This window comes from Mustela putorius, unplaced genomic scaffold (genome assembly GCF_011764305.1).
Source record: "Mustela putorius furo isolate JIRA1106 unplaced genomic scaffold, ASM1176430v1.1 tig00000083_pilon_pilon_pilon, whole genome shotgun sequence".
Classification (NCBI taxonomy): domain Eukaryota; kingdom Metazoa; phylum Chordata; class Mammalia; order Carnivora; family Mustelidae; genus Mustela; species Mustela putorius.
The window spans coordinates 13,394,420-13,408,622 of NW_025421273.1; the positions used below are offsets into that span (position 1 = coordinate 13,394,420).

General features: G+C 55.6%; 1 protein-coding gene across 3 annotated transcripts in view; it reads right to left on the reverse strand.

The window, feature by feature from the left end:
* Window positions 1-1,294: 1,294 nt before the first annotated feature.
* Window positions 1,295-14,203, reverse strand: part of SH3TC1 (SH3 domain and tetratricopeptide repeats 1) — a 48,073-nt gene continuing 35,164 nt past the window's right edge. For 2 of the 3 annotated variants that reach the window (XM_004772218.3, XM_004772217.3), the window contains exons 13-18: window positions 12,985-13,165; window positions 11,913-12,063; window positions 10,697-10,819; window positions 9,862-10,012; window positions 9,458-9,654; window positions 1,295-2,472 (exon numbers count right to left, since the gene is read on the reverse strand). In XM_004772218.3, coding sequence (XP_004772275.1) covers window positions 2,215-2,472; window positions 9,458-9,654; window positions 9,862-10,012; window positions 10,697-10,819; window positions 11,913-12,063; window positions 12,985-13,165 — 1,061 coding nt within the window. In that variant the 3' untranslated portion in view covers window positions 1,295-2,214. Of the gene's footprint in view, window positions 2,473-9,457; window positions 9,655-9,861; window positions 10,013-10,696; window positions 10,820-11,912; window positions 12,064-12,984; window positions 13,166-14,203 lie in introns of those variants that run through there. The other variant, XM_045075242.1, reaches the window with a different exon arrangement.

Here is a 14,203-nt window from a genome sequence, read left to right on the forward strand (position 1 = left end):
TCTACAGCAAGGGCCATGGGGCTCCTAGGCTGAGCCTATGCCTGTTTGGCGCATAGGAGCCAGGCACCGGCCCATTCCACACCCACTCTGCTGACAGGGGCTGTTGCCTAGGGCTCGGCCCACCCCCTCCTTGCCTTGGCCACAATGAAGGGAGTGACTGCCTGATTCTGTGAGCTCCCCCCCACCCCATTCCTGGTACATTGTCGCTCCTCCTTCTCAGGACCCTGAGGTGGGTTTTGTCTCTGGTTACAGATGAAGAAGAGACTGAGGGTCTGAGAAGCTGGGCTACTTGAGCAGATGATTCAGCCTTCAGAGCTCTGCAGCCTGTGGCTGCTGGCGCTCTTCCGCAGTATGAAGTACATCGTCAGAAGCAAATAGGCGAGTCTCAGCCCTGATCTGGCTCTGAGGCCTCTGCTTTGCGGACCTTCACTCCACACCCCCGCACCGGGGTCATCAGTCGCATTTAAATGCTGACCACACTGGAGCTCAGAGAAATGGACTCACCCCAGGTCCCCAGGGTGGGGATGACCGCAACTCCCCTCAGACTGCCGGGTCTGCTGCCCCGGAGCCCTAGGTCACAGCCGGTGGGGGGTGGGGGCAGGAGCCCTGGGCAGGAGCAGTGGGGGTGACAGCTCCAGGAAGGTCAGGGAAGGTGTGAATTCCCAGGCAGGCGGTGGGCCCCAATTGGCCTGGCCAGCAGGTCCCACCCGTCACGGGGTGGCTACAGGCCCAGGCCCAGGCACTGCCCAGCGGTCAGTGACCTCAGAGATCTGTTCTGGGGTCACTGTGCCGGCCATGGCCTCCACACCAGCGTGGGTAATCATATTGTCCTGTTTTCAATTACCTTGAAGCCTCCCACTCTGCGCCCAGCCCAAGAGGGCAGGTTGGGGTCATGACTGAGCCAGCTTTTGGGAGGCTCTCTGCTGCACCCTGGCGGGAGTGGCCAGGATGAGGCCTGCAGGCCACCTCTGAGCAGGGCAAGAGCTGGGGGCTCCCTGGACCCCAAGGGCAGGAAGGCCGGTAGAGAACCCCTGTGCCCCCTTCCTTGGGGCCTTCCAGGGTCTGTTGTCTCTCCTGGGCCTGGAGCCAAACCCAGAGCTCTGCGCCCCCACCAGCCAGTCCCTCTGCTGGCCTCAGTTTCCCCTTCTGCTGCTGGAGGGTCTCACAGAGGGGGAATGGGGAGTGATGTTTTTGGGGCACAGGTTTCCATGGGGAAGTGAGGAGGTTTCCCAAACAGGCAGAGGGGGAAGTTGCTCTTCACCGTAAATACACAAAATGCCGCTGTACAGTCCACTTTAAATGGCTAATATTATGTGTATTCCACCTTACTTAACAAAATAAATAAAGGAAAAAAAGAGATTGAAATAACGCCGTGTGGGTGACAGGCATCCAGGAGCTCCATGGCCTGTTTGAGTTTCCTGCGTGTAAATCAAAGATTCCTGGTGCTTGGCGACCCCAATGACCTGGAAACAGGCTCAGCAGCAGACCCCTCACAGACCTGGTGGGGCGGGCCAGCAGACACTCAGGTCGGGGAGCGCTGGGACCACCTTCCCCCTGCCCTGTTTCTGTTGCCTTCGGGACACAGACAAGGGGTGGAGGGACACTGACGTCTTAACACCCTCTTCTCGGACCCACCCTTTGTGTAGACCCTCTGTGTCCCACCGTGGACACATCCCTCGAGGCAGGCGGCCCATGATGCTCTCTGCCTCACCTACAGGTGGTGTGATAGTGGGCTGGGCACCTACCCTCTCTGTGCCTCCATCTCCTCCACTGAAATGGAGACACTAACAGTCCCAACCGTGCAGCCCCTGAGAGGTCAGCCTGAGGACTAGAGGCAGAGCCAGAGCCGGACACATGGTGACGGCAAGGGCAAGGGAGAAAATGCCCAGAGAATCCCACAGCTGGCTTCTGCTTTGATGCAGGGGAACTGGGGTGTTGGGCCAGCAGAGGGCCCTGGCCCGGGTCAGTCCTTCCAGTTCATGGCCACGGACGAGGTGTAGCAGCAGGGGGGGCGTTCCCGGGACGGGGCCTGGTCCCTGGACTCTGCCCTGGAGGCGGAGCAGGGGACGGGGCCTTGCAGGTACGAGCACGCTCCCGTAAAATAATGGACACAGAGTACTGCGACCCCCGGCTCTGTGCCTCCATTTCCCAGAAAAGGAACCTCACAGAGATACTAGGAGAGGCAGGCAGCCCACTCTCATGGAGACCGGGACCTCAGGGTGGGGGGCCAGCGACCAGCCAGGGTGCTCGCCCCCAGCACCGCGCTGGGGCCAGGTTGACTCTGCGGACATTGAGCTCAGTGGCAAAGGTCCTGGCCTTCTGGTAGAAGAAGAGGGACTTCTCTCGGTCCAGCAGAAAGTTGTGGTAGATGATGGCCAGGCGCGTGTAGATCTTCATCTGGGCCTTCTTGTTGCCCAGGTCCACAGCTGCTGCCAGCGCCAGCTGGTAGTACCCGGCTGCATCGAAGGGGTCCTAAAGGAGAGAAGGCGTTTAGCCACACTCCACACTAATGCACAGCTGGGTGCGGGTGGGGGAGTGCGAGTCTGCGCCCCGCCTCCCCGGCTGGCCCACCCCAGACCTTCTCCAGGAACCACTCTGAAACCCAGACCCTACCCTTCCCTCCAACCCTTGAGATGGCTCCCGGAACAGAGGACAAGCCCAATGTTGGCAGCCCTGGCTCCTCACTGCCTTGCACGGAGAGGATTCAGGAAAAAATCAAAGCAGGTATACGTAGTGATTCGTCAAACACTCCCAATCTCCCACCAGACACTGGACCCTGTGCAGGGCGGGAACCATGGCTGAGTCTTGGGGCGACATTGACCACCGGGTGACCAGCAGCCTGTGGGAGCACCAGGAGGCTCCTGAGTCAGCCTGGGACATAATGGAGGGCTTCCTGGAGGAGGGGACACCCCAACAAAGGAACTGGCCACAGCAGGCAGCTGGATAGTGGTGTGTACTTGTGTACATATGTGTGCATGTCTGCTCCATACAGGGGTGCAGGAAAGACCTTCTTTCCTTCCTGGGTGTCTGCTGGAGGTGATGAAGTCGACCCGTGGCCCCCTAAGACTGGCTCATGGTGAAGACAGACATGGTGCTGATGGAAGTCATGGCACTGAGAAGCCCCTTGACCCCAGCTTCCTGGGCCCAGAGACCTTTCCTTCCTGCCCCATGAGACCGTAGAAGGTTAAGGTCCCCAGAATGCCCCCAGAACCTGGGCATGAGGTCAGGTACTTCTGGGCCTGGCTCCCTGACTCTCATCTTGGACAAGCTTATTCACCTCCCCAGCCTCAGTTCCCCATTCTTCCGCAGAGTTACTTAGTCATTAATCACACAGAACCTGGTGTTCTAATCTCTGTGTGGTTCCTTCCTCAGATGACCCATGGGTCAGGAGGACAAATCACAGATCACTGCGGGTTCTGGGTATAAGGAGTGCAGGTGAGGTGGGCCACAGTCATGCCAGACCCCAGCCTCTGCAGCTCCTATTCGGGGAAAGGTCCAGCTCAGAGCCTAGCCTGGGACAGCATGCAAAGACATGGAGCATGCAGGATCCCTGGGTCAGAGGGGATTGTAGGTTCCAGGATCCCAGATAAGAGCCCAGATCAAACAGAGCATGGGCCACATAGAGCCTGAATCACCCACAGCCTAGATCACACAGAGCCTGGATCACACTGAGCCTGAATCACCCAGAACCTGAATCACCTAGCTCCACAATCACATAGAATCTAGATGGCAGAGATCCTGGATGTCATTGAAACCAGATAAAACAGAGTCAAGATGTCACAGAGAAGGGATTGCACAGAGCCTGTTTGTCACAGACCCTAGGTCACACAGAATCTGGATCACACAGAGCCTGCATCACAGAGTCTAGACATCAAAGAGCCCGGATCACCCAGGGCTTAGATCAAATCAAGCCTGAATCACCTAGATCCTGGATCACACAAAGCCAATATGTCACAGAGCCAGGATCACAGAGAGCATAGATGGCACAGAGCCTAGAACATACATAGTTGAGATGCAACAGAACCTACATCACATAGAGCCCAGATGTCACAGAGCTTGGATCACACAGACCCTGAATCACTCAGAGACTGAATCATCCAGAGCCTAGATCACACACAGTCTGGATCACACAAACCCTGAATCACCCAGAGCCTGGATCACACAGAACCTAGATCACACACAGCCTCAATGTCACACAGCCTGGATCACACAGACCATGAATCTCCAGAGACTGAGTAACTCAGAGCCTAGATCACACAAAGTCTGGATAACTCAAATCCTGAATCACCCAGAGCCTGGATCACACAGAACCTGGATGACACAGAACCTGGATGAAATAGAGCCTGAGTCACCCAGAGCCTCGATCACACAGAACTTGGATGGCACAGAGCCTGGAACACAGAAAACCTGTATGGAGCAGAGCCTGGATCATGCAGAGTCTGGATGTCACAAAGTCTGAATCACACCAAGCCTGGATGTCACAGAGACTGTATTGTACAGAGACTGCATGTCACAAAGCGTGGATCATGAATAGCTTGTATATCACAGACCCTGGAAGTCACAGAGCCTGGATCACACAGAGTCTGATGTCACAGTGCCTGGATGACACAGAGTATGCATGTTAAAGAGCCAGGATCATACAAAGTCTCAATCACACAGACTATGATGTCACAGAGCCTGGATCACACAGTACCTGCATGTCACAGAACCTGGATCACTAAAAGTCTGAAATCAAAGAGGCCATTTGTCACATAGCCTGGATGACACAGAGCATGTTTGGGACAAACCCTGGTTTGCACAGTCCCTGATTCACACAGAGCTTGGAACGAACGCACAGAGCCTAGATCATACAAAGCCTGGATCACACTGAGCCCGCATCAAACAGAGCCAAGATGTCACAAAGAAGGGAAAGCACAGAGCCTGGATATCACAGAACCTGGGCCACATGGAATCTGGATCAAACAGAGCCTGCATCATACACAGCCTGGGTGTTATAAAACCTGGATTACACAGACTTTGGATCTCATCCAGCCTGGGTCAACCAAAGCCTAAATCATACAAAACTGGAATCATACAGAGCCAAGATTTCATAGAGCTTGGATCACACATACCCTGAATCACCCAGAGACTGAATCTCCCAGCACCTAAATCACACACAAGCTGTATCACACGAAGCCTGAATCACCCAGAGCCTGGATCACACAGAACCTGCATCAAAAACAGCCTAGGTCACCCAGAGTCAATCATACAGAATCTAGGTAGCATAGAACCTGGATCACACAGGCCTGTATGGAACAGAGTCTGGATCACACAAAATCTGGATGTCACAGAGACTGTATCACACAGAAACTGGATTTCACAAGCCTGGATACAAATAGCTTAGATATCAACAGACCCTGGATGTCACAGTGCCTGGATCACTCAGGCCATGGATTGGACAGAGTCTGATGTCACAGAGCCTGGTTGACACAGGGCCTGCATGTCACAGAACCTAGATCACTAAGAGTCTGAAATCAAAGAGGCTGTTTGTCACATAGCCTGGATGACACAGGGCATGTTTGGGACAGACACTGGTTCGCACAGAACCTGATTCACACAGAGCCTGGATCAAACCAGCTTCAGTCACCAGGAGCCTCAATCACATAGAACCTGGATGGTCTAGAGCCTGGATCACACAGAACCTGCATGGAACAGAGTCTGAAACACAAAGAGCCTTGATGTCACAGAGCTGCATGTCACAAAATCTGGATCATATTGAGCCTGGATGTCACAGAGACTGTATCGCACAGACTAGATGTCACAAACCCTGGATTCAAAGAGCCTAGATAGAACAGATTCTGGATGTCACAGTTCATGGAGCACTAAGACCATGCATCACACAGAGTCTGATGTCACCGATCCTGGATGACACACAGTCTGCATGTCACAGAGCCAGGATCACACACTGATTGTACAGAGCCTGGATCACACTGTACCTGCATGTCACAGAACCTAGTTCTCTAAGAGTCCAAAATGAAAAATTCTGGCTCTCATATAGCTTAGAGGGCACAGAGCAAGTTTGAGACTGACACTGGCTTGAACAGAGCCTGATCCACATAGAGCCTGGATTGCACAGAGCTAGATCAAACAGAGCCTGGATCACACTGAGCCTGCATCATATGGAGCCAGGATGTCACAAAGAAGGGATCGCAGAGAGCCTGGATATCACATTGACTGAGTCACTCAGAATCTGGATGGCACAGAGCCTGCTGAATATACAGCATTGATGTCAAAGAGCCTGGATCACCCAGAGCCTGGATCACATTGAGCCTGGGTCACCCAAAACCTAAATCACCCAGAGCCTGGATCACACAAAAGCTGGATCACACAGAGCCCAGATGCCACAGAGCATGGATCACACAGATCCTGAATAACCCAGAGACTGATTCACACAGAACCTACATGACACACAGTCTGAATCACATGAAGCCTGTATCACCCAGATCCTGGATCATACAGAACTTGATTGTCACAGATCCCTGATGTCACACAGAGCCTGGATCACACAGAGCCTGAATCACCAGAGACTGAATCACCCAAAATCTACATCACACAGTCTGGATCACTCAAAGTCTGATCCACCCAGAACCTGGATCACACAGATCCCGGATCAAACAGAGCCTGGATCACGCAGAACCTGGGTCAAACAAAGCCTGAGTCACCCAGAGCCTTGAACACACAGAACCTGGATGGCATAGAGCCTGGATCACACAGAGCCTATATGGTGAACAGAGCCTGCAGGCCACAAAGATGGCATCACACTGAGCCTGGATTTCATAGAGACTGTATTGCATAGAGACTGGATCACTCAGTACCTGCATGTCACAAATCTTGGATCACCAAGAATCTGAAATCAAAGAGGCTATTTGTCACATAGCCTGGATGACACAGGGTATATTTGGGACAGATGCTGGTTTGCACAGAGCCTGATTCACACAGAACCTGGATCTCACAGAGCCTAAATCAAACAGAGCCTGGATCACACTGAGTCCACATCAAACAGAGCCAAGATATTACAAAGAAGGGATTGCAGAGAACCTGGGTATCACAGAGCCTGCATCACCACAGTCTAGATCACAAAGAGCCTGCCTCATACACAGCTTGGATATCACAGAGCCTGGATCACCCTGAGCCTGGATCACATCAAGCCTAGACTACCCAAAGCCTGAATCACCCAGAGCCTGAATCACACAGAACCTGTATGGCACAGATCCCTAATATCACAGAGCCTGGATCACACAGAGCCTGAATCACCGAAGACTGAATCACCCAGAATCTACATCATATAGTCTGGATCATTTAAAGCCTGAATCACCTAGAACCTGGATCACGCAGAGCCTGGATGTCACAGAGACTGCATTGCACAGAGACTGGATGTCACAAAGCCTGAATCACAAATAGCTTGGATATCGCACAAAAGCCCATATATCTGGATGTTACAGAGCCTGGATCACTCAGGCTGTGGATCACAGAGTCTGATGTCACAGTGCCTGGATGACACAGAGCCGGCATGTCACAAAGACTACTTCACACAGAATCTGGATAATACAGAGCCCAGATATCACAGAGCCTGGATCACACAGAGCCTGAATCACCTAGAATCTGTATCACACAGTCTGGATCACTCAAAGCCTGAATCACCTAGAACCTGGATCACACAGAACCTGGATGGCACAGAGCCTGGATCACACAGAAGTGGATCACACAGAGCCCATATGTCACAGAGTTTGTATCACAGAAAGCTTGGAAATAACAGAATCTTGATGTCACAGAGCCTCGACTGCACAGAGTCTAGATCACACAAAGCCCATATATCACAGAGCCTGGATCACACAGAACTCACCGACACATAGCCCCTATGGCAGACAGCCCGGATATCACAGATCCTGTATCACACAAAGCCCAGATCACACAGTTCCTGGATGTCCACATGTCCCAGAGCTTGGGTTACACAGATCTTGTATCACACATAGCCTGCATCACACACAGCCTGGATCACATCGAGGTGGATGTCACAGAGCCTGGATCACACAAAATGTGGATGTCACAGGTCATGCATGGCAGAAAGCCTGGATCACACAAGAATCTGGATTCACAGAGCCTGGATGTCCCAGAGGCTGTATGTCCCAGAGTCTGGACCCCATAGATCCTGGTTCACAAAGAGCCTGGACCACACGGAGCCTGGATCGCACAGAGCCTGGATTGCAGAGCCTGGATCGCACAGAATCTGAATTTCAAAGAATCTGAATCGCAGAAAGCCTGGATGATAAAGAGCCTGGACATCACAGAGCCTAGAAGGCACAGAGCCTGGATGTCACAGAGCTTGGATCACACAGATTCTGGATCGCACAGAGCCTGGATCACTAGAGCTTGGATTGCACAGAGCCTGGAACACACAAAGCCTGGATCACACAGAGCCTTAATCATGCAGACTGGAAGGCAGTGAGTCTAAGTTGCAGTACACACCACTGCCCACAGGCTCCCCAAGAACTATGGGACTCTAACAGTGACTCTAACCGCAGTGACCACCTCTGACCACAAGGTGACACTAGTGCATAGCCAAGGCTGTACCAGGCAGGGAGTTACCGGTCTTCAACTGGCTGGGGTCTTCCAAAGGCACCCAGCTCCTCGTTGCCATTCAGCAGGGAGGGGGAGGGGAAAAAGTCAGCCCTGAGCTGGGGTGCCCCCCACTTCAGCAAACACGGAGCAGGGACACTGTGCAGTGCAGTGCTGTACCCAGGGTGGGGCGATAGGGCAGCAGCCTGTGTAGGGGAGCAAGGGAGACCCCTCCAGGCTCTGGTCTACGTCCATTGCTAGGAGCAGATGGGAAAGGGCCCAGCTCCAGCTCCTCCAGCTCCGACAGGGCAGGGACTAAGCCAAACCCCACAGGTTGTACCCCGTCCCCAGCCCATTTCCCTCTCTGGGATTCAGGATTCCAAGAAGGAATTGCTCTGCCCATAAGGGCAGGCTTCCCGGAGGAGGTGCCAGGATTTGGGTAGCACCTTTCAGCGTGGGTCTCTGGGGATAGCACTGACTTCCGCCCGACGCCTTGGGATGTCCCTCTCTCCCTCCTGCTTTAGGGGGGTTAACTCTGACTTGATGCTAAGACTTAACTTTGCATTGCCTCCTCCAGGAGGCTCCCCTGATTACATGCTTTTTTGTTTTGACCCCATGGTGGCCAAAGTCTGTTCACAGATCAGCACCCCAGGGACGCTGAGCTCTGGAGGACAGGGCCTGGCCGGTATGGGAGTTCAGACAGTGTCTGCTGACCGTGCCTGCTCCTCTCCGCCTTGCCTGAGCTCGGGGACACACTAGGGCCAGCTCTAGTGGAGGGCAGGACCCTGTCCTGGGGGTCTGGGCTTGAGTCCATGCCAAGAGGGACCCCAGTGCCTAAGCCTACCACCCGACCCCCACCCACCTTCAGATCGTAGAAGAGGATGTCACCAAGCACCAGATACACCTTCACGTAGTACAGGGTTTCCTCATCGAACTGCAGGGGTGAGCCGCACAGCGACAGCGCCTTGAGGTAGAAGTGCTCCGCCAACTCGCCGTGGCCCAACCGCTGGTGCAGGACAGCCAGCCGGTGGTAGGCCACACGCTCGTTCAGCCGGTCCCCTAGGGACGCAGGGGAGAGGGCACATGTGAGAAACCCAAAGCTTCCCCCTGGGGCGGATTCGGGGCCAGTCAGCCCAGCCCCCCCGCAGGGGAGAGGACGGCTACAGCCCCAAGCAGCCCTACAGGCTTCCCGAGCTGTCCCCTTCTGCTCCCACCCTGCAGGGGTCTGAGGCCAAGGCCCCGCTGGGGCAGGGATGCAGGGCTCACCCCGGGTGATGCTGAGTGCCAGGGCCATGTGGGCAAACTCCAGGCCCTCGTGGGGCAACTCCAGCTCAGCCAGCAGGGCCACCAGCTTGTTGCACAGCCGCAGTTCCGCCTCCTGGTTCCCCGTGGTCACGGCCAATGGCAGCGCCCGATCCTGCCACACAGGCAGCGGGTCAGGCCTCACCCACTGCAGCCAGCCCCAGCCCAGAATCCCCAGAGAGCCCCCGACGGGCACAGGGAGCTCCCACCCCATCATCCTGCTGCATCTTATTTAGCTCCGGTCCCCGGAAGAAAAGTCAGCTTGGAGTGGCCCTGATGGCTCCAGGGCTTCTGGGACATTAGTAAGCTGTGGTGCAACCCACCGCCCATCTTGGGAACCTCAGCCCAGCTCCCCACCCCTGGGCGATGAGAGTCTGACCGGGAGGATCCAACACCCACCCCCTACCGAGATCTAAAAATGCGTTTTTCTGTCCCCAGGGCAGAGCTGCACGCCAGGAGCTGGGCGGGTAGGGAGAAGCCGGCCTCTTTGGGAGGCTCCTACAGTTCAGAGCCCTGGGGCCGGTGCCCCCACTGACAGTGCTGTCCTGTGCCTCCCTTAGCTTTGACTTCCTCATCGGCAAGATGGAGCAGGGTTCACCTCCCAGCTGTTTGAGGGCCTGGAAGCCTAGAGCTGTGTCTGTCTTTCAGATGGTCCCTCCTTTCTCTGCTCCTCCCAGGTTGGGGGTGGAGGGGTGGTCAAGATCACCCCAGGCAAAGGCACCCAGAAATGGAGCCCCACTCCTAGGCCCCAGCCTGTGGGGGGCCATGCCCCAGAGCCAGTCCTCATCACCCGGCTCACCCGGTAGAAGGACACGGCTTTCTCCCGCTCCCAGGTCCCATTGAAGAAGATGTCCCCGGCTGCCTCAAACAGCTCCAGCCCCAGGTTGGGGTCCCCCGTGTACAGGGCCGCATTCTGTGCCACCTGTGGGCATGGAGAAACTCTCATGAGACCACAGTGATCGGTTGCAAGCTCACGGCCTCCCTAGCCCGCCCCCAGACCCTCAAGGGCATGCCAAGGATGCACTGGGTATCTCCTTTCTCACACCTCTGTCCCTCAGCGGGGACTGGCCTGGTTCCAGACCCTGTGCAACTGGAGACATCAGCTCCCACAATATCCTGGGGGAGCACCGTCCAGCTAGGGCCCTGAGTCTGAGACTCTGCGACTGAGCTCAGAGGGGGCTCTGAGTCCTGCCAACCGCTCCCAGACCCTGGCATGCTCCCTTCCATCTTCCTCCACTGCCCTTGGCAACACCTGCCCACGCACGCCTCCCGTCTCTCCCATCCTGTCACTCCCCTTGCTCAGGATGTCGCTTCTCTGCTGGGCCCAGCAAGGTGCTCAGCAAACACCATGTGAGCAGACAACAGTGGACTAGGCGCCGTGGGCAGTCCAGACCTGTCACTCCCATGCATGTCTGGCTCTTACCCCTGTGTTTCCCAACACTGGGAGCCCCTCCTCCCAGGTGGGCACTAGCCCCACTCACCCTGCTACAGAAAGCAGCCTCTGTTCACCCTCCCTGTGACCCCTGTCTGCACCACCACACCGCTGCCCACACCCCCGAGCCACAAGCTGTCAAAACTGCCGCCCTCTCTCAGCCGCCAGCTGCCGACTTGCAATCCTGGACCCCTGTCCCAGGGAAGTACACAGCAGGTGCTCAAAAATGAAAACATTCATGAGCCTCATGAGCCTCCCAGTTTACTCCAAATCATGTCATGTGTGGGAACGTGGCTCGAAACAGAGCTCCCATGATAAATGCATTTTTTAAGAAGATGGGCCACATGCTGCCGACGCAAGTTCTTCTGTGTGTCAATCAAGGGAACGCATCACTTGTGCATCTAGGAAGCACCTGCTGTATACCAAAACGGTGGCGGGCAAGCAGATGAGGGCTGGGATTATTGTGGAAGATGCTGGGTGCTGGGGGCCCAGGGCGGGGATGGCAGAGGTGGGCTGGCACACAGCAGGTGCCCACAGCAGGTCGGGGATGGAGGGTGAGTGAACGCATGCCCCGCCCCGGCACCTGGATGTAGAGGTCCACCAGCTCGTTCTGCTGGAGGATGTAGTAGATCTTCCCTGCCTGCAGCCAGGCATGCGCCTCCTTTTCCTTCCTCTGCAGGTCGATGAAGATCCCCAGACTGCGCTTGGTGTAGTCCAGCGCGGACTTGTAGGCCCTGGAAGCAGAGCCAGCCGCTCAGAGCATGCTCCCAGGCCAGGGCGGCTCCTCCCAGCGCCTGAGTGGGGACCAGGCTCTCTGCAGGGCATACGGAGGGGGAGCGGGCCACCCTGTCTCTGCACCCCCCTCGCTAGACATGGGTATGCGAGCTCTCCGCCCATAGCTGGGACCCTTAGCAGCAGGCGGAGACTCAGCAAACATCTAGCCAGTGGTTCTCACACTCGGCCATGATAGTACGGCCTTGCTCTCAGTGGGTCTGGGCTGGGGCCTGAGAAGGTACGTTCTCGGGAGACTCCCCTGGGATGCAGCTGCTGCTGGTCTGGGGACCCCGCTTTGAGACATATCGATCAAGGTCACTGTCCATTATACCTGCCATGAAACTGAGGCCCAAGGGTGTGGGGTGGAGGCCGAGATCAGCGGAGAGGCTCCTTCCCTGCCTCTCAGGGAGTCCCCAGCTACAGGGGGTATGGTCAGAGGTCTCCCCGGGCCATCCTGTTACCCCACCTGCTCAGTGTGGGTGTCACCCAGGACACGTGACCCTGGAACTCTGCCCACAGGAAGGTGGGCCAGCCAGCTACCTCTTCAGGGATAAGAATCCTTCAGGTCCACATGGCCACCGTCCTGACATCTGGAGGGGGTACTGCTGGGGACAGGCTGTCTGGCTCAGAGGCGTGCTGGCCAGAGGAGACTCAGGGCAGGCAGCAGTCAGCTTATAAAAGCCATCAGGACGTGAAGAATGGCCCAGAAATTCACTCTTCCTCCACTGGGAGGTCAGGAGGTATGTGGGCAGAGGACATCTGTCCCGGGACCTGTGAGCCATGACAACCCCCCAGGCCTACTGGCTCACAGCCTGACTGACACTAGGAATGAAACAGTCCCCCAGGAGAGGCTGCCCCATGATCGGGGCTGGCATCCTCACCGCTCAGTGCCCAGAGACAGGTAGAGCTGGCTGATGGTCTCCAGGAGCTGGCCCTCCAGCACCTTGTCGGCCACCCTGCGGGCCAGCGAAAGCTGGAACTCATGGTAGACGACACACTGGGCCTCTCTGGGCATGACGGTCCTATAGAAATGACATAGCCGCTGGACGGCTCGCAGCTGGCCTGGGCGGGGAAGACAGGAAGAGGACATCACTGTCCTACACTGCAGTGACATGGGATGTTTGCTGAGCTCAAAGGTCCCTGCTCTGTGCCTGCTCCTTCTGCGCCTCCAGCTGGGGTCACAGCAGATGGGGAATCTGAGTCCAGACATGTGAGGCCACCTGCTCAAGGTCGCACACTGTGATAAGCCTGGGCAGGACCTGCCATAGACACGTTGCCGACCACTTCCACAATTCTTAGGCCTGGGGGTCCTGGCCTGCCTTTCTCTGCTTCCCAAAACCCCTCCTGGCCAGACAGGGGCTGTCTTCACACCATGCTGACCAGGCAGGGATCACTGGCCTCCCCATGCAGCAGGCAGGCACATGGAGTCCGAAGCAGAGTTCCAAGTCTGGGGCACACAGCACATGGCCGGGCTGGGACTCTGACCCAGCTTCCAGCTCCTTCACGAAGCCAGGATCCAAGCCCACAGCCTTACTTGCCTTGCCTGAACTGGGGGCTGAGAACCGTCAAGTGCTTTCCCGACTAAACTGATCCAGACATGGAAAAGGACACAGATGACCAGAACAACCCCGTGGCCATGCGATCTTGTGCGTCCTGTTGTCCGGATCCCAGCGCCACTCTCAAGACTTGTGAAGGGACAGACGTCTTATATAAAGCATGGAATGAGACCAGGAATCAGTAGGAAGAAAGTTCGGGAAATTCCCAAATAGGCGGGCATGAAGAATGGGCTCCTGGGCAGCCCACGGCCGGCAGAAGGCACCACAACAGGAATCGAAGGGTTTTGGACATGAGTGGAGATATAAGGACAACATACCCAAACTTACAGGATGCAGGATGGCAGCGTTTAAAGGGACTTTATAGCTATAAACGCCTATGTTAAAAAGGAAGAAAAAAAATTTTCAGATAAAAAATGTCCACCTTAAGGAACAAGAAAAAGAGGGGGTTACTAGACCCAAAAGGAAGGAACAACAGAGGCCCCAGAGCAAAGATAAATTAGTAACAGGGAGAATAGAAAAACCGAGAGAAAATGAAAGAAACCGA